Source organism: Plectrocnemia conspersa, unplaced genomic scaffold (assembly GCF_051122295.1).
Source record: "Plectrocnemia conspersa isolate PC_06_02 unplaced genomic scaffold, ASM5112229v1 ptg000011l, whole genome shotgun sequence".
NCBI classification, from domain to species: domain Eukaryota; kingdom Metazoa; phylum Arthropoda; class Insecta; order Trichoptera; family Polycentropodidae; genus Plectrocnemia; species Plectrocnemia conspersa.
This window is the reverse complement of record NW_028277175.1, coordinates 3,994,625-4,022,576: the sequence shown is the minus strand read 5'-3', so window position 1 is coordinate 4,022,576 and position 27,952 is coordinate 3,994,625. Positions and strand designations below refer to the sequence as shown.

The window sequence follows — 27,952 nt, the reverse complement described above, 5'->3', positions numbered from 1 at the left end:
TCCTTAATATGCTGGCACTGCACATTGACCTGTTTAATGTCAGCTACGAGATGTTGGTCCAGTTCGTATTATTTGTGTATTAAAATAATACAATTATTGTTTTCGACCATAGTGACGCATTGGGGTAACCTGTTAGGTTACGATGGTCTTAATCTAATTTAAATAAATAATCATGACCAGTCTATTAATAAAATTTTGACTAACATTTGATTTTTATTCTGATCCAATGTTGATTTAAAATCTGATTATTTAATTTCTTGTTGAAGCGGTTGCGGTTACGCTTCTATATTTGTAGTTATCGGCAGGTCCGGTTGACGATTTGTGATAGGACGTTTGTACAGCGAACTGTACAAAGTGGCCCTTATGAAATCTTCCGGTATGTTCTTGACGCGTGTTGACTGGGATCCTTCGACAGTCGTCGATATTAAACCTCGAGCGCGTGTCATGGAGATGGTTGCTCAAACAGGAGGCGAGGTGTAGAATCCGTGTAGTCCAGTGAGTTGTTGAGTCAGAAGTCCAGATTCGAATGTGTAATGTGAGCTTTTTGGCACCGCCTTATAATCCCGGTCGGGTACGCGACAGTATCCCCACTCCGCGCGTTGCTTGCGGTGGCGCGGTGTAGTTGTACAACGCCGCTTAGTTCGGGTGCACGGCTCAGCGGTACTTCACTTTCACTTATGCTGCATCACGGACGGTCGTCTTGGGATCCCCATCCCCACTCTGCACGTAGCTCGCGGTGGCGGGGATGCGGTGTTATGGTACGACGCAGCTTAGTTCGGATGCACGGCTCAGCGGGACAATCACTTTCACTTATGCTGCGTCACGGACGGTCGTCTCGAGGGTCCCCATATTGTCATAAAAATATGACATGTACACTCAGTGTACATCACAGGAAGGTAAACGATAAAAACAAGTATGATCCATCGTTATTTTGACGAATTGATATTTTTTATTCAGAGAAATGTATAATATTATTAATATTATAAACAGCTTCTAAGTCTATCATATTCTTATTATTACTAGAAGAATAAAATCAAATAAAATATATAATAAAAAAATCAGTACGAAACGTAGAAATAAATTATAATAAAAAAATAAGTACTAAATAATACTTTCGTAAAAATAATAAAATGAAGAATAGATTAGAGATAAATTTGCACAAAAAACATTTATATTAAGTATAATATAAAAAATTATATCAAATTCAGAAGAACGTATCCAAGAGGCGCAGCCCAAGCCGCTTGTTTCATGGTAACTCCGAGACACATCGACAGAGTATACCAGAAAGTGAAAATGACGAAAGCTCTCAGTACAATATGCAATAAAAACAATCTGTAATAAATATATTAAATTATATAAAATAAAATTAATATTATAAACATGGATGATAAAGGATATAGTAATTACATTGACTGTTTCGTCTTGGCAATAGGCATATTAGACATCGGCTCGTTATTTATATAAGTTCTAACGCCTAGATGCAGATTCTTGAAGTATTCTTTCCACTGAAAAAATATAAAGTTAATTATAGATTTGAAAATCCAATTTTATGCTATTAATTCTTCATTGCCGAGCTTTTTTATGTATTGCTCTCTAAATATCGATAAAGCTGTATCTGATTATTTAGTATTTTGATTTTAGCAATTATAAGGTTAACATATGTTTAATTTGTTATATTTTACCTCCAAAGTTGATATGTCGATCGGAAACAGCTTTTTGTCAGTGTCCGATAAAGAGTGACTTAGCTGCATCGTTTTCGTGTTATCAAAAGACCATTCAGTGAAGATGAATCTGTGGAGTCTGCTCAATGATGCGTTTACGTTTCTGTGGAGTTTGAGCAATCTAAAAATTGGACAAAAATATATTAAATTGCAATTTCTATTATATTTTATGGGGCATTAAAAATATTTACATGGGCCTTCCTCCGGTAACGACGGTCAAGAGATCCAAGAAAATTGCCGGTATGAAGTGAACGAAGAACGTCGAGAATCGGAATAGAGTTATATTCGTTATGAACTTCACATTCGGGTACCTAAAAATAATTTTATATAAATAAATATTGTTACATCCTAAATATTTTTTTTATATAATAAAACGATAACGTTAACGCTTAAAACGTAGCAGAATTTGTAACACTATCTTAATTGACATTTCTCGATTTTGTTCTCATCATTTAGTGCTTTATGTATCACTAGCAAGATTAATATTTTAACTATATCAACTTGTAATTTATTTTAGTTTTTTGCTGAATTTACATATATATGTACATAGATCGGAAAGTGGTTCTTCATCGAGTTAAAACAAAAATATTTAGTTATTTTGTACACGTAAATGAAAATTAAAATAGTCCTACAGTGCACAGAGTGCTACTGAACATATTTTGAAAATAAATATTTGCAATATAAGACATATAAGGGTCCTAAAGTGTAACTATGTAAAAAATTATATGAGATATATCAATTTTTTTACTTACCAAACGGCGCTCTTTAGCGGATACGCTCTAAGCTGCACCAACAGTTCTGGTTCGAGTAATGCCCATTTGAACGGATTGATCGTTGATGATGTGCAATGGTAAATAGCTAACGGACCTCTAAAATAATAGTCATAATCCGATAATATTTCAATCACTGTTCTCAATTCTTCAATGAACGTACTTATCTCTAGCTGTCTTGTATCCAGAAACAATCAACTCGTTAACAACAACGTCCACTGGAATGTAATCTGCGATGATATTCTTATCCACAGGCAATCTACGGATGACTCCTCGACTGGTACCCATCAGAAAACCTTGAGGACCGTTCTTAGAAATGGTCCATCCGGGAACTGGCTCTTTCCAAGCACCAGTAACTAAAATACATTTTTATTAAAATTTATTTTTATATCACACAAAATATTAAATTTGATCATATACTCACTAATACTAGGTCTGACGATCACGCACGGGAAGAGAGACGCGCAATTTGCAACTTCGTGTTCCGCTAGATGCTTTGTGAATGTGTACGTATTTGGATGATTTTCTAAGATGCTGAATATAAAAATCGATTATAATCGTATGTTTTATAATAATAATATCATGATACACTCACTTCGATTCTAAAGCTTCTAAAGCGGAATCGGTTAAAGTGGTAGCCAAAGTGATGACTTTATCGGCTTCTTTAGGAGGCGGATATAAAATTTCTTCAACGGATATTTTGAAGGAGTTGACGTAAGCGCTCGATACGTGGATCATCACCTATCATTTTGATTAAATAAATAAAATTGCATTGATAATGTTACATGAGTACGTACCTCGAGTTGTTTTATTTCTTTGCAGAGTTCCATCACTCGTCGAGTTCCTAACAAGTTGATGGTAACCGTCGGTTTAAGATTTTGTTGGAAATCTAGAGTGGCCGCCGAATGAAAGACGACGTTGACGTTTTCCGTTATCAGTTTTCTGTCTTCGACGCTCAAGGCGAGTCCTTCTTCTCCAATCTCGCCAGATATCGGTATTAGCTTTTTGAAGATGTCTGGACTGGCCGTTTCCAATAACGTCTCAAAAATCTGTAATATAATAACAAAAGTATTAGATTAAGATGCCAGTTGTAGCACATTTATTTTATTCAACAAGATAATGGTCTATCAGTTATATAGTTGAGTTATTAAATTTCCATATTGCGATTGAGGCAATGAATGACACATTTAAAAGCAAAATTTTTGATTTAAGAAGGTTTAATTTATAATTCACCATGATAATAAATAAATCAAAAAGACACATATTTTCTTCATATTGTTCATGCATAATTAGCAAGTGTGTGTGTGTGAATGAAAGATCGATTTGTTTGTCGCCATAATGAAAATGACAATTTCTTTGTCAGTCTTTAACCCTTTCCGCTCGTAAGGTGCGTGAGACGCACCATCGCTTGGCTCTATATTACTCGTAGAGTGCGTCAAGCGCACCATTTCAATTTATGAAATATAACGTCGATTTTTGGGTATTTCCTAAGCATGTTTTGAATGGCGTTTTTGCAGTGTTGTAGACAAGAGTTTCAAAAAGCATATCTTATCAAAAAAATATCATTTTTGCTTGAATCTAGCCGGGGAGAGCTCATTTATCGCGATAAGTCGGGGTTTTTTTGATGACTAAATTTAAATGCAGATGTGCCGTAGATTTCTCCGAAGGCAATGGTTGGCGATCGTCCTACGGTAGACACGCGTCGGTGACGTTTTTATTGCCTATTGGGTTTTCGACAGAGTCTCGGGTGTCCATAATTTGTGTCTAAGTAAGACTATAGTGAATAATAACTTTGTTTTAATTACTTATTTTTTCAAATTTTATTGTGAATTTTTTTTTTAAATTTTATTGTAAAAAAAAAACAGTGCTATCGCTGAATATAGTGATTGTAACGATAATATGTTTTGTAATGATAGTGATGGGGAGGATTTCATGTTTGATTTTTCATCTTCCAATGATGATAGTAAAGAAAGTAACGTTGAAATTAGGCATGTTGCCTTGAATCGAAGATAAAATACAGGCAATTAAAATAATAGCGAAAAAAACGATACCTCAAACAAATCGCACCACATCAGAAAATTGGAGAATAAGAACTAGTAATGGCAATGTACCTTAAAAATAGCAATATTTCCACCAAGTGATAAATGTTCTAGGCCCCAAGTTCCCGCAAACTGTATACAACCTATTGATTATTTTTAATTGTTTTACACAGATGAGTTGGTATACTAATAGAACTTGGGGATTTACGAAAAATTAAAAATAATATTTTTCCATATTTGTTTCCTTAATTTATAATAAATCAACATCCCACATATTATTAAACGTAGTGCCCTTTTTTGTGCATCACTTTTTTATTTTTGTATAAAAATATGCTATTTAAGCATTATTAGCTCGAATATATAAAATCACAAACAAATATGTACCATAAAGCTACTCATTAAAAATTCTGTCTATTTTGAATTAAGAAATATATAAAATAATATGACATTAACTGCAACGTTTCATTTGACCATCGATGGGACGTATTTTAGTTTTTAAAAATATACCTAACATCAGTTTATATAAACATAGATATACCTCGTGCAAGCGATGTAAGCTTTCTTCGTTCGCAGGTAGATTTATCTAAAACTGAGCGGCATGTCTTTGTTATTTGTGTATATTTACTTATTTATGGTTAAAATATTTTTTTGGTCCTATAAATATTTTAAAATGGGTGGTCGCCCTATTGTGTTAATTTATTGTTATGGATTGTCAACCAATGGTACTTGAGAGAACCAAAAAAAAATTAAAATGTAAGTATTTGTTCTGATTTCTTCGTTTTTGGTATTAGTTTATTTATATTTATGCTCTACATATATAATTTTAAATTTAAAAAAGAATTTAACATTTTTCATTTTTCCCGAGCTGGCGACATACCTAGTACAAAAACGATTACGAGTGCAAAGGGTTAAGTAATAAATAAGTACAACTAGCAACTAAAAGTGTTACTCAAAATTTGGTAAACGAATTAGTTATATTACACAAACGTCTGGACAAATGGCAGAAGCTTGTTATTCAACTTTTAAAAGCACAGATGAGTGTGGACAAAACACTCGGAATAAACGTCAAGATTGAAGTATCAAAGTCAACATTAGAAGACTTGGCACCAATATTGAAAATCTAAGAGAGAATTTCCACTTCAACTGGAAAATAATTTCAGTCTTCAATAGAAATCTCTCTAGTCAGATCATTTTCACATGTGTAAACTGCAATGGTTATAAATATCTGGTAAACAACACAACATGGCATAAACAGACGCTGAAATGTAAACAGTTGTCAGCAGTCCATCTCCACAAAAAATCCAGATTGATCTGCAAAGACAAGTCAGAAATCGTTTAGACGGTTTTGAACAATTTTAAGTTGGGTTTTTAAGTTAATGGCCATGCCTATGTCGTTTATGAATAATATCAACACTACTGGTGTTACTAACTCCAGAAGACGGCTACAGTAATCTGATAAACATTGTCAAAAGCTTTTTCAAAATAAATAAATAACATACCTTATTTTTGGTCAACGCTTCCAGCCTCTCAGATATTTCCTTTCCGCGCTTCGGCCTCAGAAGCAAATAAATATTTCCGACGTCCGGAACAGTCCTCAGGAACTTGTCTATGAGACATATACCTAAGAATCCTGTTCCGCCTGTGATGAATAAATTTTTTCCTTTGTAGAAGTTGACCACGTCTGAACCCGCCATATTGATCTGAAACAAATCATAAACCAATTAAACACATCGATCAAGGTCTTCGAAGCAATGTCACATAAACCAGAAGCTTTATGACTGGCTATATAATTAATAATTATAATTACATAAGCAGATTGACGAGTTCAACTGGGTATTACGCATATAATTTTTTTAAACTATCATATTCAATATAATAATTGTAAACTTGGTTTTATTCGATAAATTATGATTGATCTTGACTGACTGGCGATTCTGCAAAAAGTATTCAAAGTTATGTATTTACTTCATTAGACGAAGACGTTTTTAGCATGCCAAGGTCGACCAGTCAGTTTTATGTAAAGCAAAATTGCTCTTTGACCATAAAAAATGCTCAGTTGAAGTACAAAATACTTCAATAGAAGGAAAATTACGTAAAGATCGTTGGTGACGGTTCAAAGTTTTTTACAGATCAGATTTTCTGCATAAAAATTTGAATTAGTAATGATTATATAAATTTACTTTCTCTGATTTTTTACAAGTGTAAAATTTTTAATCAAGTGGAATTGAAAAAAACATTTTATTTATTCAGTATAAATTTAAATTTTTAGAAATCTTGAGTCTACATTTAAATTAAATATTTATTTTATAATGTTTGCATAATTAAATCATCGATTAGCAAGCATGGTTAAAATATATTTTTTACCTTACATCTATTTAATATGTAAACTATATATTTTGAATACAATTAAAATATATCTATATTGCTAATTTATTTACCAGAATGTAGAAATAACTTCGTATACTTTAAAACTATATCACCAACTATATTCTAATATGTATATTATTATAATAATATGAATTTGTTTTTACCTTAACGTTAGCTATTAAAAATTTTGTTAACATTTATATACTTTTTTAATTTAGCAATATAGTTATTCTTGAGATAGTTAGAGCAATTTTTAACATACATGACGACTAGGAAAAGCTATGGAAGTGCAGCTTCCCTTAATAAATTTACTTGCAGGAGCAAAAATATAATATTTATTTTATTAATAAATTAAATATTGTTAATATAACCGCAAAAATTATTTTGAGCAATGGCGATGCGTTTATATAATACGATACAAGCTATGGAAGCGCCGCTTCCTATATTTATTATATAAATTACTTAATTATAATTAAAATTTTTTTTTACATTTATACATATTTTAAAAATCTTGAGTTGACCATGCACAGTGCGTTTATATAATACGATACAAGCTATGGAAGCGCCGCTTCCTACATTTATTACAATTAAAAAAAAAATACAATTACATATATTGATTAAATATTAAGCTGACATGCACGATGCGTTATTTAATTATACGATACAAGCTATGGAAGCGCCGCTTCCTAAATTTATCATATAAATAACTTAGTAATTATTAAAATAAATATTTTACATTTGATATGCGTAAGCCCAATGCGTTATAACGTGGTAAATTAGTATGAACTGGGTGGGTTAATCGTCTATAGAATCGGCTATTATGTATTATAATTTACAATAAATAAATGTCACTTTACAGATGGAGCGGTTTTTATTAATTGCGCGTTTTAAAAAAAAATTGAATTTGTTGCGGGGACCCGAACCCATGACCTCGTGTATAATAAATATAGCGCATTGCGGTCATAATCTCGCACTTCGTACTCGAAACCTTGATTTTTTTAAGCATAGCTCACGCCCATTTATTAACTAGGTTATTTTTATTTATTACTATGCGATATTAATGAACTTTATGGGTTTTAAAATTTCATAACAAAATATCAGATAAAATACAATGTTAGTGTTATCGCATTTCGAACATTTTAGAATATTATCTGTATCTATGTAATGGAATGCCTAAAAACTGTTCGCTTTTATTACGTACGATAGCGCGGGCGAGTGAAATTGCTTCTAAATATTTTTCAATATTTTCCTTAAGTCACCATGCGAAACAGGAAAAACATAAAATAACTTTTTTTTATAATAGTCCTAATCTGATATCATAAACGCGACTCTCTTCATAAACATCATTGGTATCTTAAGGATGGCCCATCTTCAGATTCATACTTTTAAAAAAAAAAATTTAAAGAAAAATATATATTTTGCTACTTCTTACTAATAAAATAATCACAATTTTTGTATAATATACGTTCCAAGATCATAATTCATAACAGTTTTTATATGTTTAAAATGTTATTAATATATATTAAAAATATTTAAAAATAATAATAATATAAATCTTAATATAATTTTCTAAAACGTACAAAACACGACGACTGACATTGATTCGTATTTTGATTATGATTCTTATATGATAAAATAATTTATTTATTATTAATTGTAATGATTTCTATATGACGGCTCATATTTATAAAAACGTGTTAAATATCTATAAAATCAATTTAAAATGTTTAAAAATAGAATGTATTGAATATATTTAAAACCAATTAATTTAAAAACGAGTTATGAAACCCTAAAGTGCTTTACTTACTGATTTTAATTATCGTAAATCGTAAAATATAATATTTTATTATTACACATTACACGCGTAATGGGTTGATAATTAGTAAGAAAGTAAATTTAGGTACTACCTGTGGCGCTGATAACCTAGAGCCGACCCTAGCTTAATCAGGTTATTCAAAACAAGTTGCATCAGCTCGTAATTAAATACTTAAATTACCATACTTTGACAATTGCAAAATTGTGTCGTAATATCTGACCCGTTTCCTGTGTGTAGAAATGCAGGATCGAAAATATTTTGCATGCATATATTTTTGGCTATGTATGTAATATGCACTTAGGTATTTCGCAAGCGATCGAGTGCATTTAATTTAATGAGTAAATATAGCATTGGATATTTTTTCTACGACTTTCCACAGTAATATAAATAATATTCGTCATTGACACCGAAGTGCGTTGAACCAACAACTGGAAGTGGACTTCCGGACACATCCATAAAAATCCAATGAAGATACCATGCACAATATGAATATCATATTGACATAATTTGATCGTTGTTGATGGAAAATAATAATAAAAAAAGTGGCATATATATTACAGAGGGAACCGGCCGGTGCAATGCTGCCGCATTCAGCTTCGAAACTGGTTTCCTCGAAGAAAGTTAGCTGAATGCACTGCTGGTCTCCGATGTTTCCGTAAACGGGGCTTTCTACACAATCTTATGGCGACGGTCAGGTCAGGGTCCGAGCAGTGGGCGTGTACTTTGAAGAGAATATCTTAAAAACCGCATCATCAAAAATAAAAATTTAAGAAAAATTCAATTCTTCTTTAATAATGACGTCGATTCGAAGATTTTTGGTAAATTAGCAAAAGCTGATATTTCAGATTTTGGCAACTAAAGGGTTAATGCTTACAAAATGTCAACATAAATACATAGAAATTTAGAGAAAATATGTTTTCAAGGCACAGATTTCAACACAAATGTATTCAGAATAATGAACTACAGTTGAAATGGTTTTGTGAGACTGACGTGTATTTATAGATGCACCATTGTATATCTTATCTCAGTACTGAGCTTTGTTTATCTTTCAACTTCATGTTACATGTGCTAAATTCATAGACTATAAAGAGTAAAATGTGTACACATTTTTGTTGTTGATTGATGTATTTATAGGAAGTATTAATCACTCTGCTCTCACTTATTCTATTTAATATGCGTAAGAAAATACATGTGAGAAAATTACCAGGTAATACAAATTGCTCTTCTGATTTAATATCACTTAAGACTTTCTTAAATGTACGTAATAGTAAATTAGTTGATACTCTACAATCTACATTGTTTAAAGATTTAAGATAAATATATAAATATAAGAACAAGATATGTTAAGAGTAATACTATAGACATGTTTCAAATCCTCAGATTGAGTTATTTTAATTTAGAAAAAAAATAATACACGTACACTAAAAAATAATCAAATAACAAACCCACTTAACTATTTAATAATAATTAATTATGTAGATGTCACCGAACTCTACTTAAGAGTCTGCTGCGGGGATTCGAACCAGTAGCTTCTGTGTCCAGCGTCTAATGTTCATATTTATGCGTATGTCACTCATATTTTGCTTGTGACATTAATGAGATTTTGAAATTCAAATTAATTAACCTTTTGCAATCCAAAGGCATGTATGTCGTGCCAAAATAAGTTTACCATTACAGCCCAAAGGCCATGTCATGCCCAATATATTTTCTGTTATCTGAAGCCATTTTAAATGACTTGATAAAATTTACAGTATTTTATTTCCCCTAGAAAATGCTGAAATTTACGAAAAAAAAATAATCTAAAAAAAACAGTCGCGAATCTATCCCGAATATATTTTTTTAAATTGTAAAACAGTGAAATTATATTGGAATACATTTTCACCGGTAGAAATATATTTTTTCAATGAAAATTGAATTATTTAAACTTTTTCGTAAGTAGTAATATATACATTTACGTACTTATCATATTTATTCACACGCGATGTATAAATATTACAGTGAATTTGTATTTTTCAATGAACTTATATTTTCACTAGTGAAGTCCAAATACATTTTCACCAGTAGATATATGTATATTTCTGCTAGCGAAAGTATAATTTAACTGATAGACGCTAGTGAAATTACATGCTGCTCTAAAATGTCTATGAAACTCAATTTGACAGTTGCGAAACGTCAGTTTTCTGTTCAAACCAAAACATTATTACTTATCATATTTATTCAACTTAAAACTTTCATTAAGTCAAGTACAAAATATAAACTAAGCCAGCTTATCTCTCAGGAGAATAATAATTATAAACGGAAGAAGTACCGATTGACGTCGCATATCGCATATTGCTTCATAGTCATTCTGCACTTCGTTTCATAAATATGATAGCTATCCTTAACGACATTATTACGGAATTATGATATGAGAGAGTATTGGTCTAAATAGGATGGCGCAAAAACAATTATCATTTCTCAGAAGTCAAAAATTCACGACAAAAGCAATAAAATCGTGTCGGAGCCGTCGCAGTGGGAACGCTCGGTGACGAGCGACGGCACGATTTTATTGCTTTTGACGTGGATTTTTGACTTCTGAAAAGGGATAGTTGTTTTTTGCGCTCTCTTATTGGTCAAAATTCGGTCTAAACGTGCTTCATTCGATTGTCACTTATTGTAAGTCTTAATATTTTTATAAAAAGACTGATTATGAACGCTAGATAACCGAGCATTTTCACTGCGACGGCATGATTTTATTGCTTTTGATGTGGATCACTTTGAATTTGGCCAGAAAACTGCATGTCATTTAATTAAAAATACTATGAATCTTTGCGAAATCAAAATATTGAAAAACCCTTTGAGCACGCGTCATTATTGACAGCTCTGATTTACAGTGCTATCAAAATATGACACTACAAGATTATTTACTTTTCCAAATATATATTAAACTAGTACAATTCGGTCTAACACAAGCATTAAAATAATGGGAGAAGTTGTAACATATAAATTAATGAACAATAATATTATAGTATCGATTAAAGTGTTGTGTGAATTACAACAGTGAACAATCAACTAAATACTATTTACAAGGATAGAGCGCAACATTCTTTTGTCATTGCATTATTGCTTTTTTTTCAGGTAGTGGTCCCAACATCTGGAATGGGTACAGATATACTCTAAATAAATTATATTTAAATAATAGGTAAGAAACTTGATTTTTGTGATTAAATAAATTATACCGTAGTGAGTTTGATAAGAAAAAAATTAGTCCGGTAAAAGTTAATAAATATTTATGATCTTAAATTATACTACTGTTAATTATAATTTAATATATATTTAGAAATACACCAAACACGCATATTTTTAATAGTTTTGATTAGGACTAAAACAAATAAAAGCGATTAAAATACGATAAATCGTTGTGGGCATTATTCCAAGTCAATTATAATATCGACAGGGTAATACATAATATGATAATGTTCCAATTAAGGGTAGAAAATCATGTTCCTTTAAAATACTATTGTTTGTGAAGCGATACAAATATATTTATGTATTCCAGTCATCACTAGTCCTTGTTTTAGACTAGCTATTTTTGAGAATAAAATTCTTACATCAGAAATCCAAAGTCAGGTATTGAACAGAGAACAGTTTACATTCGAATTTCATTGAAGATTCATATACATATGTACCCATTATGTTCTATATGATTTATTTAAGTGATTAATGGTAAGCAATCATGCATTAAACAAATAATTTATAAATTACTTTTTGGGTAAAGTCGCAATGAAACACATATTTTAAAACCGGTAACTGTAAAGAGGATTCCGCAGGTGTGGCAAAAATACAAGTTTGTAACACGATTATCATAATTTGTCTATTATGTAACTTTCGCCTTTTCGCCATTATATATTATGTAGCAAACATTCCACGTGTATCACGTTAATTTAGAAGAACCAAATATTCGACTCTAAATGGTTAGTCTTGTTTATTTATAGAGCATTTATGGAAAAAAAAACAGTTGCCCCATTTAGAGTTGTAGATATTTTTTTCTACATCTCCAGCTGATGGCGTTTTGATGGCAGTTTTTTTAGTAATCTTCTCCCGTAGGTGTGTCGCCATGATTACTCAAGCTTCAAGTAAAAACTATGATATTATTGTGTTTTGAAACTGAGCACCTGGCCTGACCAATGTGGAAACTAAGATTCTCTCACTCTCTTGTTTGATTTGCGTCATGACTTTTGTGTACATTTTATGGATGTGTATTTAATGTAGCGTACCGACGTATTATTCTTCTGACGCAACAAGCATCCTTAACTCAATTCACAGTGCAATGTTTAAGATGAGGCAAAACAAGAGACTGAAAAGCAAATGGTTTTTTATTTTAATTTGCTATACAAATCTGAAGATTGCTATTATTTTAAATTCAAGGTGAAATACATTCATAGTTAAAAAATACTACCATTTATAAATTGAATCCTAAACTCATGGATCTCACAGGCTTGGGAGATCAAGCGCTACATGTTGAGTTTGTTTATTCATATTTTTTTGTCAATTTTAGATAACCATTTAACATTTAATAAGCTCAATTCAAGATTTGGATAATGTTGTTGTAAAGCAAAAAAAAAATGATAGTACTTTTGAGTAAAAAATTCAAATTAATCGCTGCACGACTGAATATATTGCATATGCAGATACTACTGTAAGAACATAAACGCAGTTTAAATATATTTAAACATTTGCAAATTTATAATTAATAACAAAAAATAATGTCTTTTGTTTAATAAATGTGTCGGGACCTTCCATAATCTACGCGATAAAATAAAGTTTCAAAAGAAATTAAATTTTATTCTTCAAATGCAACAGTTTCAAACTTACTTTAACAAAGGCGAAAGTCGATGACAAATGCGATGCGAATATGTAGCAAGAATCCCCTTATTACACATTTCATATAATGACAACGTTGCAATTTCTAATCTACCATTAGACGCTCGGGAGAAACACTAATGAAACTCCATAAAATATGTAGTACTACGGGGGATGGATCCCGTTCATCCGGCCGTCAAAAGCTGGGTGCCCGCCCATAAGGGCTGGACTCGTAGGGCGCAAGTACTGGTAACGGCAGTGACGCACGCAACGGATGCTACAGTAGTTATACACTACCATTAGACAGATGCACGCCAATGAGTGAATCACTTCATTCAAAATAATTAAGCCACTTTATCAAGAACTATCACTTCGCTTTCGATTTGGAATCAACAAGATGCCGAATTGACCGAGATAACCTAAGCAGCAGTTTTCCACTTCAGCCGCACGATAAGGCCCAATTTCCAAGAGAACAACCCGATCTTTGATGCGAATTAAGAAACTATGTGACGCAGTACTACGGCGAGAACAAACACTAGTTATTTTCGATACAGTTTTTAGTTGTTGAACACACTTTAGCTGTAAATTTACTTGAATTCTATAGAAAAGTGAAAGTTACGTTTTTTATGTTGTGGTTACAAGCCTTCTAGCAATTCAATTTAATCGTAGTGTATAGAGTTAGTACAAAAAAATCACATTTCTAGACTCATTTTGCCTTAGGGTGAATGCAAATTTAATAGAATAAGCTCTAACAAAAGACGATATTTAAAAAAATATTTAAAGAATACAAGCGTAGAATTGTTTTATTAATATTTTTTCTTGGATGAAAAAGAAATTAACTCACTTACACCCCACAATTCAAAGCATAAAATGTGTGTGCACAAATTTCCCCGCGAACGTGTATATCCGCGCGGTATGGTATTGCGTTAAAAAATATTCAAACAAAATACATTGGCAGTCGAAAATTAAATATTCAATGTGTTTTCTGTGCCATAGCGCATTTTTTTATACATATGCCGCCTGTAAGTTTTTTTTGTTTTATCTCTAGAGCGAAGTATACTCTCATTTTGTATTTGAAACACAAGTGACATATGGCTTTTAGCCTCTAGTGCTAGTTGAAATTCATCTTTTAACGAGTTTATTTTATATAATCCACTGTTTTATAGAATTTTGTTTTTCGAGTATTTCTGTATTTTTCTGAAGAGAAACTTTTTATGAATATTTATTAAATATTATTTTGTAAGGACATTTAAAAAGTAGGGGATTTTACAACATTTTTGGTAAAATGTGGTTTAAAGGCAACAAAAACGATCCAATATTATTTTAAATAATTTTTACAATTTCTAATACTCCAGAACTTCGGAAGTATACCACAGAATATTTAATTCGCAAAAGTGTGTCGATGTTTATTTTGATTAATAATGCATGTTATTGAACTTGAAGGCCATAAACCACAATTAATTTACTATCAAGCTAATATATTGAAAATAATTATAATGTTATAGTTTTATTAATTTTTAGATTGCAACATTCTGGTAATTTTGACCTAAATTAACACTTAAATATGATAATATGACCTTAGATGATTTCGAGTAGATTTGTAAAATTTATAATAAGAGTTTTTGAAACTAAATTGAATTAAAATATAATAAATGACTTTATCGAATGAAATTATATCAAGTCAATTTTTAAGAAATCCGATTAAAAATATGTCAGTTATCATGTTTACAAAAATCGTTATATCCCATGTAAATAAAAAAATAAAAAAGCTTATAATTTCACTTTTATTTTATATTAACCCTTTAAGCAATATCGCCGTACATGTACGGTGGTAGATCTTGTACTGTATTGGAAACCACAAATTTTAAATTTAATTTAATGTAAATGTTTTTATATAAAATAATTCTAATAAATTAAAAAGTATGAAATAAATGAAAATAACAAAAAATATTTCATTACATATTAAGAGCCTATTTATTGATATAAAATAGACGAATAATATATATATAAAAAAATATGTAAAATAAATTAACGAAATTTTATAAAAGAAAAGAGTTAAAATAAATTATTGAAACATAGTAATAATAAAAAGTAGTAAAATAAATCAAGCAATAATTTACCATGAATGCAATATAAAATAATAATAAATAAATAACAACAGAAATAATTATGGAAAAATACGTAAATTTAATTCCCTCCCAGGTATATTCTAACAAATTAACAAAGGTGTATCAATTAATTCACTACTCAAAGGGTTAAGGGACATTTTTGCCTTCTTTAGTTTTCCTTTATGATTTTTTAATTTTTTGAATGGCCACCATTTCGAAACAAGATTACTGATCAGGCAAGCTAACAATCTTAGCTGAGATATTAACAAGGTATATTTTCCCGAAAAGTTTCATTATGTATCACATCAACATAAATTGAAAAAGTTTTAAAGTTGTGTAAGAAAAAAAAATATGTAGAATAGTATTTTATATGTATTTATATTTATATCACATATGATATAATATCAAATATGCAATTAAAATATATATAAAAAAAATTAGCCAATTTTAATTTTAATAATGTAATTAAAATTCACATCTCGGAATATAAATTTTGCATAATCAAGTTTGATATAAATATATTATGCAAAAAAACTCATTTGGGTAACAGTTTTAGTATCTAGTTTTTAAAATATTCAAAAATATGTATTCTAAAATTGTTAAATAATAATAAATAACTAGTTGTGCAATTTGTTTTATAATATAATATAAAAAAATATTATAAATGTATTATATGGCAACATTATTTTTTTACGCCAATACATCAAAGGTTCGTGTGCAAAGCAATTTAGATAATCATCAAACTATCACATTCTCGGCAGATAATTTAAAGACGAACAAAAACCGTTGCACATTTTTGTTATGACTAAATTGCATGTGCAAGAATTGTTTATTATTTTTTATACTGTGGCAACACAACTTTCAAAATTTCATTTAAATAATAATAAAAAAGTGCAAGGCGTCCATCTTTAAAAAAACATTCGATAGTAGTATTTCATTGAATAACAACGATTTTTTGGCCATAACGCTACAAATAAGATACGACGCAATCGGTGCAACCCCCTACACGTCCCGAGCGGCGTTTGGTATTTTGCGATCGAAACTTGTATGAAAACGCGTATGGGCGTGTGTTTAATCATTTCTATGTTGATAATCAATTGTTTTGGTTATACAGGAAGCTCTAATTCGGACGCGACGCGTAAACTCGTAGCTGACGACCGGCAAACGTCAAAATATACGAACGGTCGATTTGTCGCGCTTTTACGACGTTTCTTAAGAATCGATTTATAAAATGGTTACTCACTTAAATAAACGAGTCTCTCGAGTTGTTATTGCGAATAGTATAAAACGGTTTTACAAAACCGGTCGAATCAAGACCGCGAAAAGACGGAACACGCCAAGCCGCGCCGAACACCCGGCGTACACTGATCGAGATCGAGGAATGTAAAGTTCGTATACGCATCGTGCGTGACGTCACAGTGTATATAATGTTAATGCTTGTCGAAAAACGGGAAATTGATTTGTGAATTGATTTATTTAATTTTGTAACGGACACGCCATTTTAGAAAGAAAATAAACGCTTAATGATTTTAATTGCACGTTATAAAACTGTTCTAAGTTATCGATTACTAATTAGTTTTTCATTTATTGCCATTTTATGAACAATTAATATGCATTTATAGCATAGCCAACTATTATGGCCGATAATGTTGTGGTGAATCCTTCCGTAATTAAATTAAATTTCCATTAAACACCAGCATTTGAGCAGACCGCAAGAAAGATTTTATTGAGGATAATAATTCTAGCGATATGACGCTACTATTTTCTTTTCGGCGCAATCAAAGCTTTTAAAACAGGATGTAGACTAGCAGTCTCGGCTCTGGCGAGTGCGGAGCTCTACGCAAAAATAATGTGCGAGCATAATAAACATAAATTTAGTTCAAAATAAAATAAACAGTTTTAACAAATATACGATTATTAAAATAAAATGGCGATAAACCTCACCAAGATATAGCCAATGTCATTTTTTTAAATTTATGCTGGGATAAAGTGCTCATGCCAATAAAGCACTTTGTTTGCATATACAAGATAAAAGAACAAACACAAAAATGCTATTAGCTATTATGGCTTGTTGACAACTGCAATTACTATGCCAACAAGTTTATTTTATGTAAGGTGAGTAGACGTGCTCCTTAAAAAAATTATCCTCCTTGAACAAAAATTTCCGAAACGCAGCGATGCTTCGCGCGTTGGTTACGCGGGTTCGTGTACATATATAGCTTACGCACCCACACTAGTGTCTTAACGAATACCAAAATAACGAAATTCCCAGTATAACGAATCTTCAATTTGTCCCCGAAAAACTTTCATACAAAATGTTTTCATTGTAATGAAGACTGATCTCAGTATAACGAAATATTTTGATCCGAATTTAAGAATGACGTTACAACTTAACACATTTTTATTCGAATTCAGTTCGTCTTTGACTTGGCGTATGCCGGACGTGTTCACAAGCGATATTAAAAGTGTTTCGGCGACCCTCAAACATTTTTTATAAAATATTTTTTTTTTAAATTTGATTGTGTTCATTACAGAATCCTTAAAAATGGATAAAAACGATCTATCAATCTTGTAAGATATTATTTTGATGCTGTAGTAATATGATAATTAAAAATAAAATAAAAATATATCATTTTCGTTACATTCAATATAACGAATTTTCAGTATAACGAAATATTTTTACTAAACTTCGCTATACTGTATTTGTAATAGTCTAGTAAAATTATTGGTAGTCCCAGTACTTTTTCAAGTGTTTTTATATTGATGTATATCCATTTAGATACATAATCGATTGTATAACGCCAGTGAAGTGGTATTTCTTGATGAAGTTCTTGACAGTCTGAAGGAAGTGGCGAAAGTAATTCATGGTGTTTCGACTTATATACGTTTCAGAATTAGGGGAAGTCCATCGTCATTTCAGTCCTTTATCACTTGTCCAATTTCTATGATTATAGGGCAAGAGCAGACTCTTTATTATTGTTTTATAAATATGTTCTTAGATTATATATGTGTAACGGTGATTCAAAAATCGGTAAAATTTGGCTACATCGTCATTCTATGGAATGTGAATCTGGGGTTTGGTACCTGTTTTAGTGCATTTGCACCATGCATCAATCTCATTTTTATGCATTTACAGAAAGCACTACAAAGGACAAAAATAAATCAATTAATGACTAATTTCGTTGCAACGATTATGGGTGGTACAGACAAGCTAATTTCCTAAAAAGACACATTATAATTCACTAATAAGTCTTAATCGAGTAGCAAGATTTTTTTTATTTTTTTTTTCTGTTCTAGTAACGTAATAATTGTTTTTAATTAAAATCGTGATATTAATCTTCATAATAATTATGTAATTGTTGGCATAAAACGCAAAGGTTTAGCGCATACTTTCCGAGGCATTGAAACGTGAACTCATTATGAACACTACCACTTAACAAACTCATTCATTCGTTATAATGCTTAAAAACTTGGTTTACCCATCGTTGAACATAAGCAAGAATTGCATCAAGTATGAAATTAAACCTATTTCTAAATGTCATATTAAGAAAGTGTTTGTTCATATAATTGTCAATGATTTAAATTAAAAATGCATTTTATTATAATTTATAATATCTTTATTGCCAGCATGATAAAAACAAGCTTATATTCACAATAAATAAGTTAAACTGCTGTGGCCGTTCATCGTACAGGAGTCAAATCGTTTTCCCTATCGACAACCTGTTTTACAATAATGCAACTATAATCATTCCAAATGCTGCTACAATCTAAACACTTTCTGAAAATTTACTAAGCGGTACGAATTTTCAAGATTCACATATTACAATATTAGCCTTAAGAACCGACATCGTTTAGTTTACATTTTTATTTATTTTTTTATCATCATCATCATCATCATCATTATTATTATTCATTATTAATTCACCGACTCAAACTTAACAAGAAAATCACACTTAACATATTCACAATGAAATGTCATTTTTTTATTTAATTTATCGTCATTTTTTTCTCTTTTTTATTCTCTGAATTGGATAACGAGGATTCATCTTAAACTTAGGTATCCATTTTTAAAAAAATATCTCACATCTGACCATATCGGCTTAAACATAACAAAGATACTTTTTTTTAGCATTTTTATATGTATATATTTTATCCATATATAACTCACACACATTTGGCTTATTTTTTTTTATTTTTCCCACATTAAAACAATAAATGCTCATTGGACTTTATTGGAACACAATTCATTTCCATTATATACGTTTATATATATAATACATGTACAATATCTATAATCTACATTGGAGACATACAAAAATTAATCAAAAATTTCAAACATTCTTCGAGAGTTTCAATGATAATAAATAATCTTCATACATATCTTCATTGTGTTTTTGCGATTCATTTCACTTTAGCACCTTGCTTTATAGGAAGTGTTTAAAACGATACAAAAGAGCACTGAAAAATAAAATCCTCGTGGGGCCCATCATGTTGGAACAGTTGCGTCAAAGTGAGAGACAGAATGAAGATATGTAACGTGCACTTGGTGATGATGGTCAACTGTTTTATTTATTTTTAGATTATCTTAAATATAATATTTAAGCGAATCTAAAATAGTTCGTTATTCGTAGTATCATTTTTACACGACAATTTGAGCAGAGTGTCACAAAATCTATTTATTAAAAATTAATATAATTTGTAAATACACACACACATATTCATATGTGTGTATAGATACATTTAATATCTATATCAACCTAAGTTTTATCCATTTTTTTCATCCTTACTTATTAATTCAAAGCTATCAATTAAAACTGCCTTACGGTAATCACAATTTGGGGCAATATATATATATATATATATATAATATAATACATAATAACAGCTTAAACGCATTGGAATTAAAGAGAGTAATGATTAAATTAATAATTTATTATATTAAATAATTTTTAAATAAATAAATAGCATAGTATTATATAGTAAGGTTAGGTTTAGCTTTAAATGACTGTGTTGAGCAATTATTAGATAGATTTATATGAAATATTATAATATTTCAAATACGTCGATCTAATAAAATATGGATTTTGGTCATACTGGATATAATCACGCATTCAACCTTACAAAAGTATCTTTACCGATATAATAATATAATTTTTATACATTAAATTAAATCAAATAGATTCGATTAGAAGACATTTTATGCGTGTTTTAATTTTTATACATGGAAGATATTGTTGTATCGGGAAGATTTACATTTTTTTTATAGATAAACGACAGACAGACACGCATACATACATATATAATATAATTAAACAATGAGTGGTAATGTAAATGATCCAGCGCTATAACTATTGGTGTTTTGTACTATCTATATTATCCAAATATGTATTTACAACAATGCTTTCAACATCATGTAACGACATACATATAAAATGTGTTTATTATAAAAAGGTCATAAGTACTGAGAGTCATAAGTATATTATTTTTCATTTCAATGTTTGGATTTCCTTAAAATTATAAACAAAGCAAGCAATGTAAGGTATAAATATAGAAATAAAACACTAAAAGTATTAAAAAAAAGCGTTTTTATAAATAAATAATAAAAAAACAGCAAAAACAATAAAAATAAATAATGATAAGCTAACTTTTAAAATATATATATATATATATATATATATATATATATATATATATATATATATATATATATATATATATATATATATATAAAAATAGTCACATGAATGTGTATCTTATAATTAAAAAAAAAAACATATTATTTTGTGATTTAGAGGAACTTATGTGATACGGATTAAAAAACACAAATATACAATAAACAACAAATAAAAAAATGCATTATTAACGCACTTCTCCCAAGAAACTGACATGGTGATATGTTATTTTATACATACTCAGTCTCGGCGATGTGTTCTGTCACCATAATTTGCTTTTCGTGTGAAGCGAAAATTAAAACTGCAAAATGAAAGTTCGTTTAGACCGAAACCACCCTTAAGCCGTTAGATAAGAGCGAAATAAAAACTACTCCGTCAATCTCTACCGTAAATCAATCCCACTGTATACACCGACATACAAATGTATATAAAAATCACAAGATTAACGTTAATGTTTTGATAGTTTTTCCTTTCCTTTAGCATAATATACATATTGTTCACTACTCAGTTATTATAACATTCACTAGTTAAACTTTACACGACGAGTCCCACGGTAAAACGGCGTGTCGTATTATCACAAAGTATGGAAATGTGTTTCATAATAAGTAATCCCAAATTCATTTGGTGTGTGACGCAGCGACGCGAGAAATTTTTCAATAAAATCACTATATAAAAATTAATAAAATGGAATCAAATTCACTTCTCGCACAAGCAGAAGTACCACGTCCCATTCAGCGTCGTCATATTCAAACATTATTACAATAACGATTTATAATTATTAACAATATTTCGCTAAATGAATCACACTCATACCCTAAAGTAAATATATATATATAATATAATATAATAATTTATATATAAAAAAAATCAAATTCTAAAACAATCACAAATAAAAAATCTATAGCTGCTAAACGGGACGAAACGATAAGTTTCATTTCGTTATGGTCAGAGTGGTTTTGACTGTAATATGGTATGAGGTATTCCTATTATTGGTAAAGTTTGAGGTCAAAATCAAACTATTTGGATTAGTCTCGCCAGGTTGAGGATGTATCGTAGCGCCGTTGCCCACATGTGTCTCATGTTCGCCGATCTCATGAACACGAATCGCCACACTAAAAGCACGAGTGCGAATTGCGCCAGGTGATGATACCAATGCAGTCTATAAGAAATAAAAAATAATTTTAATATCATAGTATAAGATAAATATAAACATTTCTAAAATATATTATAAATTACCTGTTTAATTGACTTTTGGCTTTGGGCAGCGAACTCGGACTCTCTTTGAAGATGAACTGTCTAATTCCGAGGACGTAACTCTGTATATATGCGTCCCAGTCGAGATTTTTGACGTCAAAGTCGAACTTGGCCTGATCATCGGCCGACAGGTAACTACACAACCGACGCATATTGTCGTCTCTAAACATCCACTCTCTCATCGTGAAGTATTCTAAGCACGCAGACGCCTTCTGAAGCTTGTCTTGGATTCTCATCATTCTGTAAAACAAAAATTGTATCAATCTAAACAGAAAAACCACATACGATACAGTCAATTAAATATATACGTACATTGGCTTCCTACCGAGTAACCTTGTGAAAAAGTCGACAACTACAGCTGGGAACTTATGATAAATGGCGTTTTCGATTGCGTGAATCGTCTTATTTGATCGTACCTCGCCGCCTGGCCACCACATCGGTTCACCTGATGATATAATAAGATATTTATAGAGTTATGTACAAAATTTATAATTAACTCGGTGATGATACGCACTAAAAGGATATTGTCTGATGTAAGTGAAGCAGAGACTGACGAAATCTTTCCAAACGATCGGTTTTTGTTGTCCAGTACAGCAATTGTAAACCATTAGTCCTTCGGATCTGAAATGTGAACGATCATAAATTATTACTACTAAATAATACACGTATAGGAAAAAGCTTATACAAGGGTTAGTCAAATGAAAAATACATATTTTCATCTATTATACAAAGCTGAATCAAAACATAAGTATTCTTCAAGCGTGTAGTGCTTCAAACTTATCACTGGCTCATCAGATATGTATGGAATTTATTCGGACTTGTAGTGACTCAAGTTTCATTCCCATAACAATTCTTCACAAGAAGCCATCATATTCATAAATATTTTAATTCTGAAGTCAATTTTTAAGACGCGTTAGATCATAGACAATGCGATGTGCCGATCCATGAGACTACTTCATTCCCAATTTTCTTTTAAAATGCCTTCGATGGCTACAAAGGACGCTTTTTTTTTTGAGTAACCTTACAAATCAGGGGCGTGATGTGGTGCAAATCCTTTTGGTTGAAGGAGTCAATTTGAATGCTCAAATGACTTACCATAAAGCAAATTAGGAGTAGCTAGAATGAGAAATTTATCATTGGCACTGATCTAGATAGCCTTAGCCCCCTTATCCAAACTTATTTTTATTGTCGATCCAAGATAGTTGGATAAAGAGGCCAGGCCACAAAGAGAAATATCGTAGTAGGTCGAGAGGTCCAGCCTGGATGGTGGACGCCAGCGCTGACAGTGTTGTAAGCAGAAGCCATAAGAGCTCAACGCCGGTGATGATAAGAAGATTCCACAGACTGCTCCAAGAGGCAATTTACCAATTTACTGAGGTGGTAGTTCACCATACGCTACAGGCTCTTCTGTGCAGTGTGAAAGAACGGTGATTATGTGGTACACGAATGCTGTTCGGAGAAAGCTGATCAAACTCATTAAAATAACCAATACTACGGGGTGGTGAGGATCGCTTTCCGTGACATAGAGGTCCAGTAAGCTCAGCCGATGGGGTTGGACTCGTAGGGAACATAGTACCAACAGTTGTGGTTTACTTGGCACTATAGAATTGAATGTCCAACAGAGCGGTTGTTTCACTGTTGCGCATCATAGATAGAAATGGCATTTGCATCATTGATATGGATGTCCTCTTGTCAAAGGACTTGCCCTCGGAGGAGTCTTCACGCAGCCATAGCCAATCACGTCTCAACTACATATCCTTTTCATAGAATCTCAGAGGCCGAGGTGAAGCGTGCTCTTCAGCGACCTCCTTAGTTGACATAATATATTCCATCGTCATGGATTATCTGCGTTATAGTTTTTAGTCTGAAGCCCGAGAAGGTGATTATAATAAATTTAGCTAGTAATAGAAACGCATCAACATGTCGGTAGAATTATTTGGTTGCACACGTTAAAGAGTATTTGCAGGGGGGGGGGATTCAACAAAGTGTCATTTTGATTTGATCACGTCGGATTCACCAGTTTAGCGGCCCAATCTGTGTCCAATTGCCACCCGTCACCATCTGACCGCCAAACATTTGGAGTTTGTTCGGGTATTGATTAGAACAGCGGATGGGATCTATTACGTGAAGACGTCGATTGGTGCTGACCGCAGAAAATGCGTAATGAGAGTATTTTTGATATCTCGGTTGAGTTTGATCAGGCATGGTGCTTGGGTAAAGTATACTGTGAAGAGTTCTCTCGGATCTTGTCGGATTGTTATCGATGCAGGAGCATCGCTGGTCTGTGGGACGTTGTTTACAAGCGTCGGTCCTTGGGCCAATGCAATGGAACGTGCTGCCAGAACATTGTAATCTTGTTGCGTATGCTTACGACCTTATTTTTCTGCAAGTAAAAACAAATGAAGAGCTAACCACGCTGTTGGAATGGGTGTGCAAGTATGCTACACCAAGGAAAAGCTCAAAAATGCTATGTGCAGGTTAGTGCGACTCGACAAAAAGCGTTGGATCAAAGGTAATGATATTTGTTTTCATGGTTTTGTTTTTGAAGAGTGGCAACGCTGTTGGTGATGGGCCTGATCACAAGGGATTTTTATCTCCTGACTGTCACGAGGTGGATATGAAATGATTCCAATGTTTTTCTGGACTACCTAATTTTTGACTGGTCATGAAGGTTAAATAACCTGAGCTGATAAAAGCTTCAAATCCTTAGGGTTTAAAGGATTTGTATTGCGATACATGCATCGATTGAGAAGCTTAAGGCACTGTGTGCCTTGTATAGGTTGATCCAATTCGAGTTGTCTATGTTGGCAGTTGAAGTTGATTTTTCAAACAAAATCTTCTCTGATGAGGCACATTTCCACTTCTCTGTGTATGTTTATTAGCTAAATTGCCACATATGGGGCGAATAAAATCTTCACGTGATTCATGAGAGTGCATTAAATGCCCAAAAAGTAACTGTTTGGTGCGTATTGTGGTCAGGCGGCGTCATTGGACATGTGCACGCTCGGAACCCATATGTCATCTTGTGGCGTCCAGAGGAAATATTAAGGCATTTAAAAATTTGATCAATTAATTTTCTTTAATAGTGATTCTTATGACCTCCGATATTGATTAGTGACGCTGGAGACAATCAATAATTTTGGCAATAGGCCGAAACTCTTGAGCTTAATGCAACTATTAAATGTCTGACCTGGCCGAGAAGAGTCTGCTACAGAACTCACACAAACTAGTATCACCATACAGAAACTTTTATTTGTCGATCAATTTTATTGTGCCTTTGTATTCAATATTTAAAGAATTGTAATCAATTTACAAGGTTTTCATTTGTTTCACTCTTGTTTATAGTAACATATGAATCGTTTATTTTATAATTAACTATTAACAATTGATAATAATATCTTTTATTACACATACCTTGCTGTTGCCGTTCTCCAAGCAGCGACGATCATGAGATTGATCACTGTATCGACTGGCACTAAATCGGCTGTTTTGTCACCGTCGCAGAGCATAGTGCGGAAAAATCCCTTGCCGGCAGCCGCTATGATACCCGTAGGTCCGTTTAAATTGTCTACCCAGCCGTCGACGGGTTCACGTCTTGAAGATAACACTGAAATTACATTATTACTGATCAATTCAAATAAATTCCACAACAATAGATAATGAAAATTATCAATGAAAGACCATAAGTGGTGAGCATGAGTAAGTAAAAATAAAATTTATATACCTATTGAAGGTCTTACGATGGCGACTGGTAGATTGCCGCATTCTCTCAATAACATATCCTCGGCGAGTGCTTTTGTGAACGTGTAAGTATTGGGTCTGTCTCCTATAATGACATTATGTTATCATAAAGACGTCTATAGAAATCGTTTTCGAAATTATTTAAACACTAAATCACCTATGAGATTTGGCGTAATGTGATCTAACAGGTCCTCTTTCATCCAATTCACGAGGTCTACTATGTAATCGGGTTCGAACGGCGGGGGATAAATCGTTTCTTCTACGACGTCCCTGTCACAATTACAATATGCAGTTGAGACATGGATAAGTGCCTGAAAGAATAAAATGCGTTTTTTTAATCGAATAAATATGGCCACGTGTGCGATTTATTAATTTTGATACTTACTTCTAGTTTGGACATTCGATGACATAATTCTACAAGACGCTTAGTGCCTAGCATATTGATGGACACTGAGAGCTTTAGTTTTTCGTCAAACTTCACCGTGGCTGCGGAATGGAATACGATTGAGACCTGAAAACATTTTTTATACATATTAGTATTAAATATTATCTTGTATTTTAAGAATAAATGTATTTACCTTATTGATAATCTTCATTTGATCAAACTGTGATATTCCCAAATCTGGCTCGGTAACATCTCCTAAGATTGGTACTATTTTGCTCAGCTCGGCCGGTCGCTCTTTCCGAATGGTTTCAAAGAGCTATTTAAAAAAACAATACCTTAACGTTGATTCGATAAAAATGATTTTTGATTAATTGTATTATATTATACTAACCGGTGAGCAAGTAAGTTCGTTGAGTCTCGACGTTATATCCTGACCTCTCTTCGGTCTCATGAGTAAATATATATTCTTAATCTTCGGACATGATCTTAACAATTTTTCGACTAAAACCTGCAACAGGGAATATATATATATTTGTATTAGAATCAGTAGTGATCCAATATAAGCAATGAAAATTACCTTTCCCATGAATCCGGTACCGCCGGTGATAAAGATGCATCTGTCGACGTAAAAGTCCGGCACCGGCAGGTACTCGGCTTTGTTGTAGGTGGGGATCAGACCGTTCGGTGGGTTTGCCATTCTGGATTCCATGCCCGACGTGGACGAGGCCATATTACATAAAATCACCGATGTAAAGCGACAACTTGGCACTGGCGAAGCACAGTATTTGACAAAACGTTCACAATCAAACTTGTATGTATTATATACTTTTTAAAAATAAGCACAGTCAAGCTTTCAATTGGCAATATAATTGTTTAATAACGATATTAATATTGGAATATTAAAATGCAATGTTTTTTATTATGTTTTGAACGTGGAAAGCACTATTTTTTTATATAAATATGTATATATATATATAGATTAAATATATATAATATATATTATAAATTAACTATTACACTTTTTAGTTATGCGATAATAATTTAAAAAAATATGAAAAGAGTTTTTTTTTTATATATATATATATACACTATTAAACGACACTTTTTTATTATTCAGTTTTATACTAGCTCTTGTTTGGTGTGCGTTATTGATCAGAAGACATCGGTTCATAAGATGGTACTGATTGGGGTTTGTTCGAGTCGTAAATGTGGCGGAAGATCAAGAGAAGAAGGAGCC

At 31.8% G+C, this 27,952-nt stretch overlaps 2 protein-coding genes across 2 annotated transcripts; both read right to left on the bottom strand.

Annotated features, from left to right (window-relative positions):
- Nucleotides 1-926: 926 nt before the first annotated feature.
- LOC148229152 (putative fatty acyl-CoA reductase CG8306) lies at nt 927-17,048 on the bottom strand. The gene is made up of 11 exons (XM_088197418.1): nt 16,907-17,048; nt 6,030-6,230; nt 3,289-3,540; nt 3,087-3,232; nt 2,916-3,025; nt 2,655-2,847; nt 2,474-2,590; nt 1,913-2,032; nt 1,683-1,842; nt 1,408-1,505; nt 927-1,332 (listed from the first exon to the last, which is right to left on the bottom strand). Exons 2-11 carry the CDS (start codon nt 6,222-6,224, stop codon nt 1,194-1,196), a joined length of 1,530 nt encoding a protein of 509 aa, XP_088053544.1. The 5' UTR covers nt 6,225-6,230; nt 16,907-17,048; the 3' UTR covers nt 927-1,193.
- A 5,229-nt stretch (nt 17,049-22,277) lies between these two features.
- Nucleotides 22,278-27,576, bottom strand: LOC148229151 (putative fatty acyl-CoA reductase CG5065). The gene is made up of 11 exons (XM_088198485.1): nt 27,293-27,576; nt 27,107-27,223; nt 26,909-27,031; nt 26,716-26,841; nt 26,488-26,641; nt 26,314-26,415; nt 26,004-26,196; nt 23,104-23,210; nt 22,902-23,034; nt 22,572-22,829; nt 22,278-22,494 (listed from the first exon to the last, which is right to left on the bottom strand). Exons 1-11 carry the CDS (start codon nt 27,443-27,445, stop codon nt 22,347-22,349), a joined length of 1,614 nt encoding a protein of 537 aa, XP_088054611.1. The 5' UTR covers nt 27,446-27,576; the 3' UTR covers nt 22,278-22,346.
- Between the last annotated feature and the right edge of the window lie 376 nt (nt 27,577-27,952).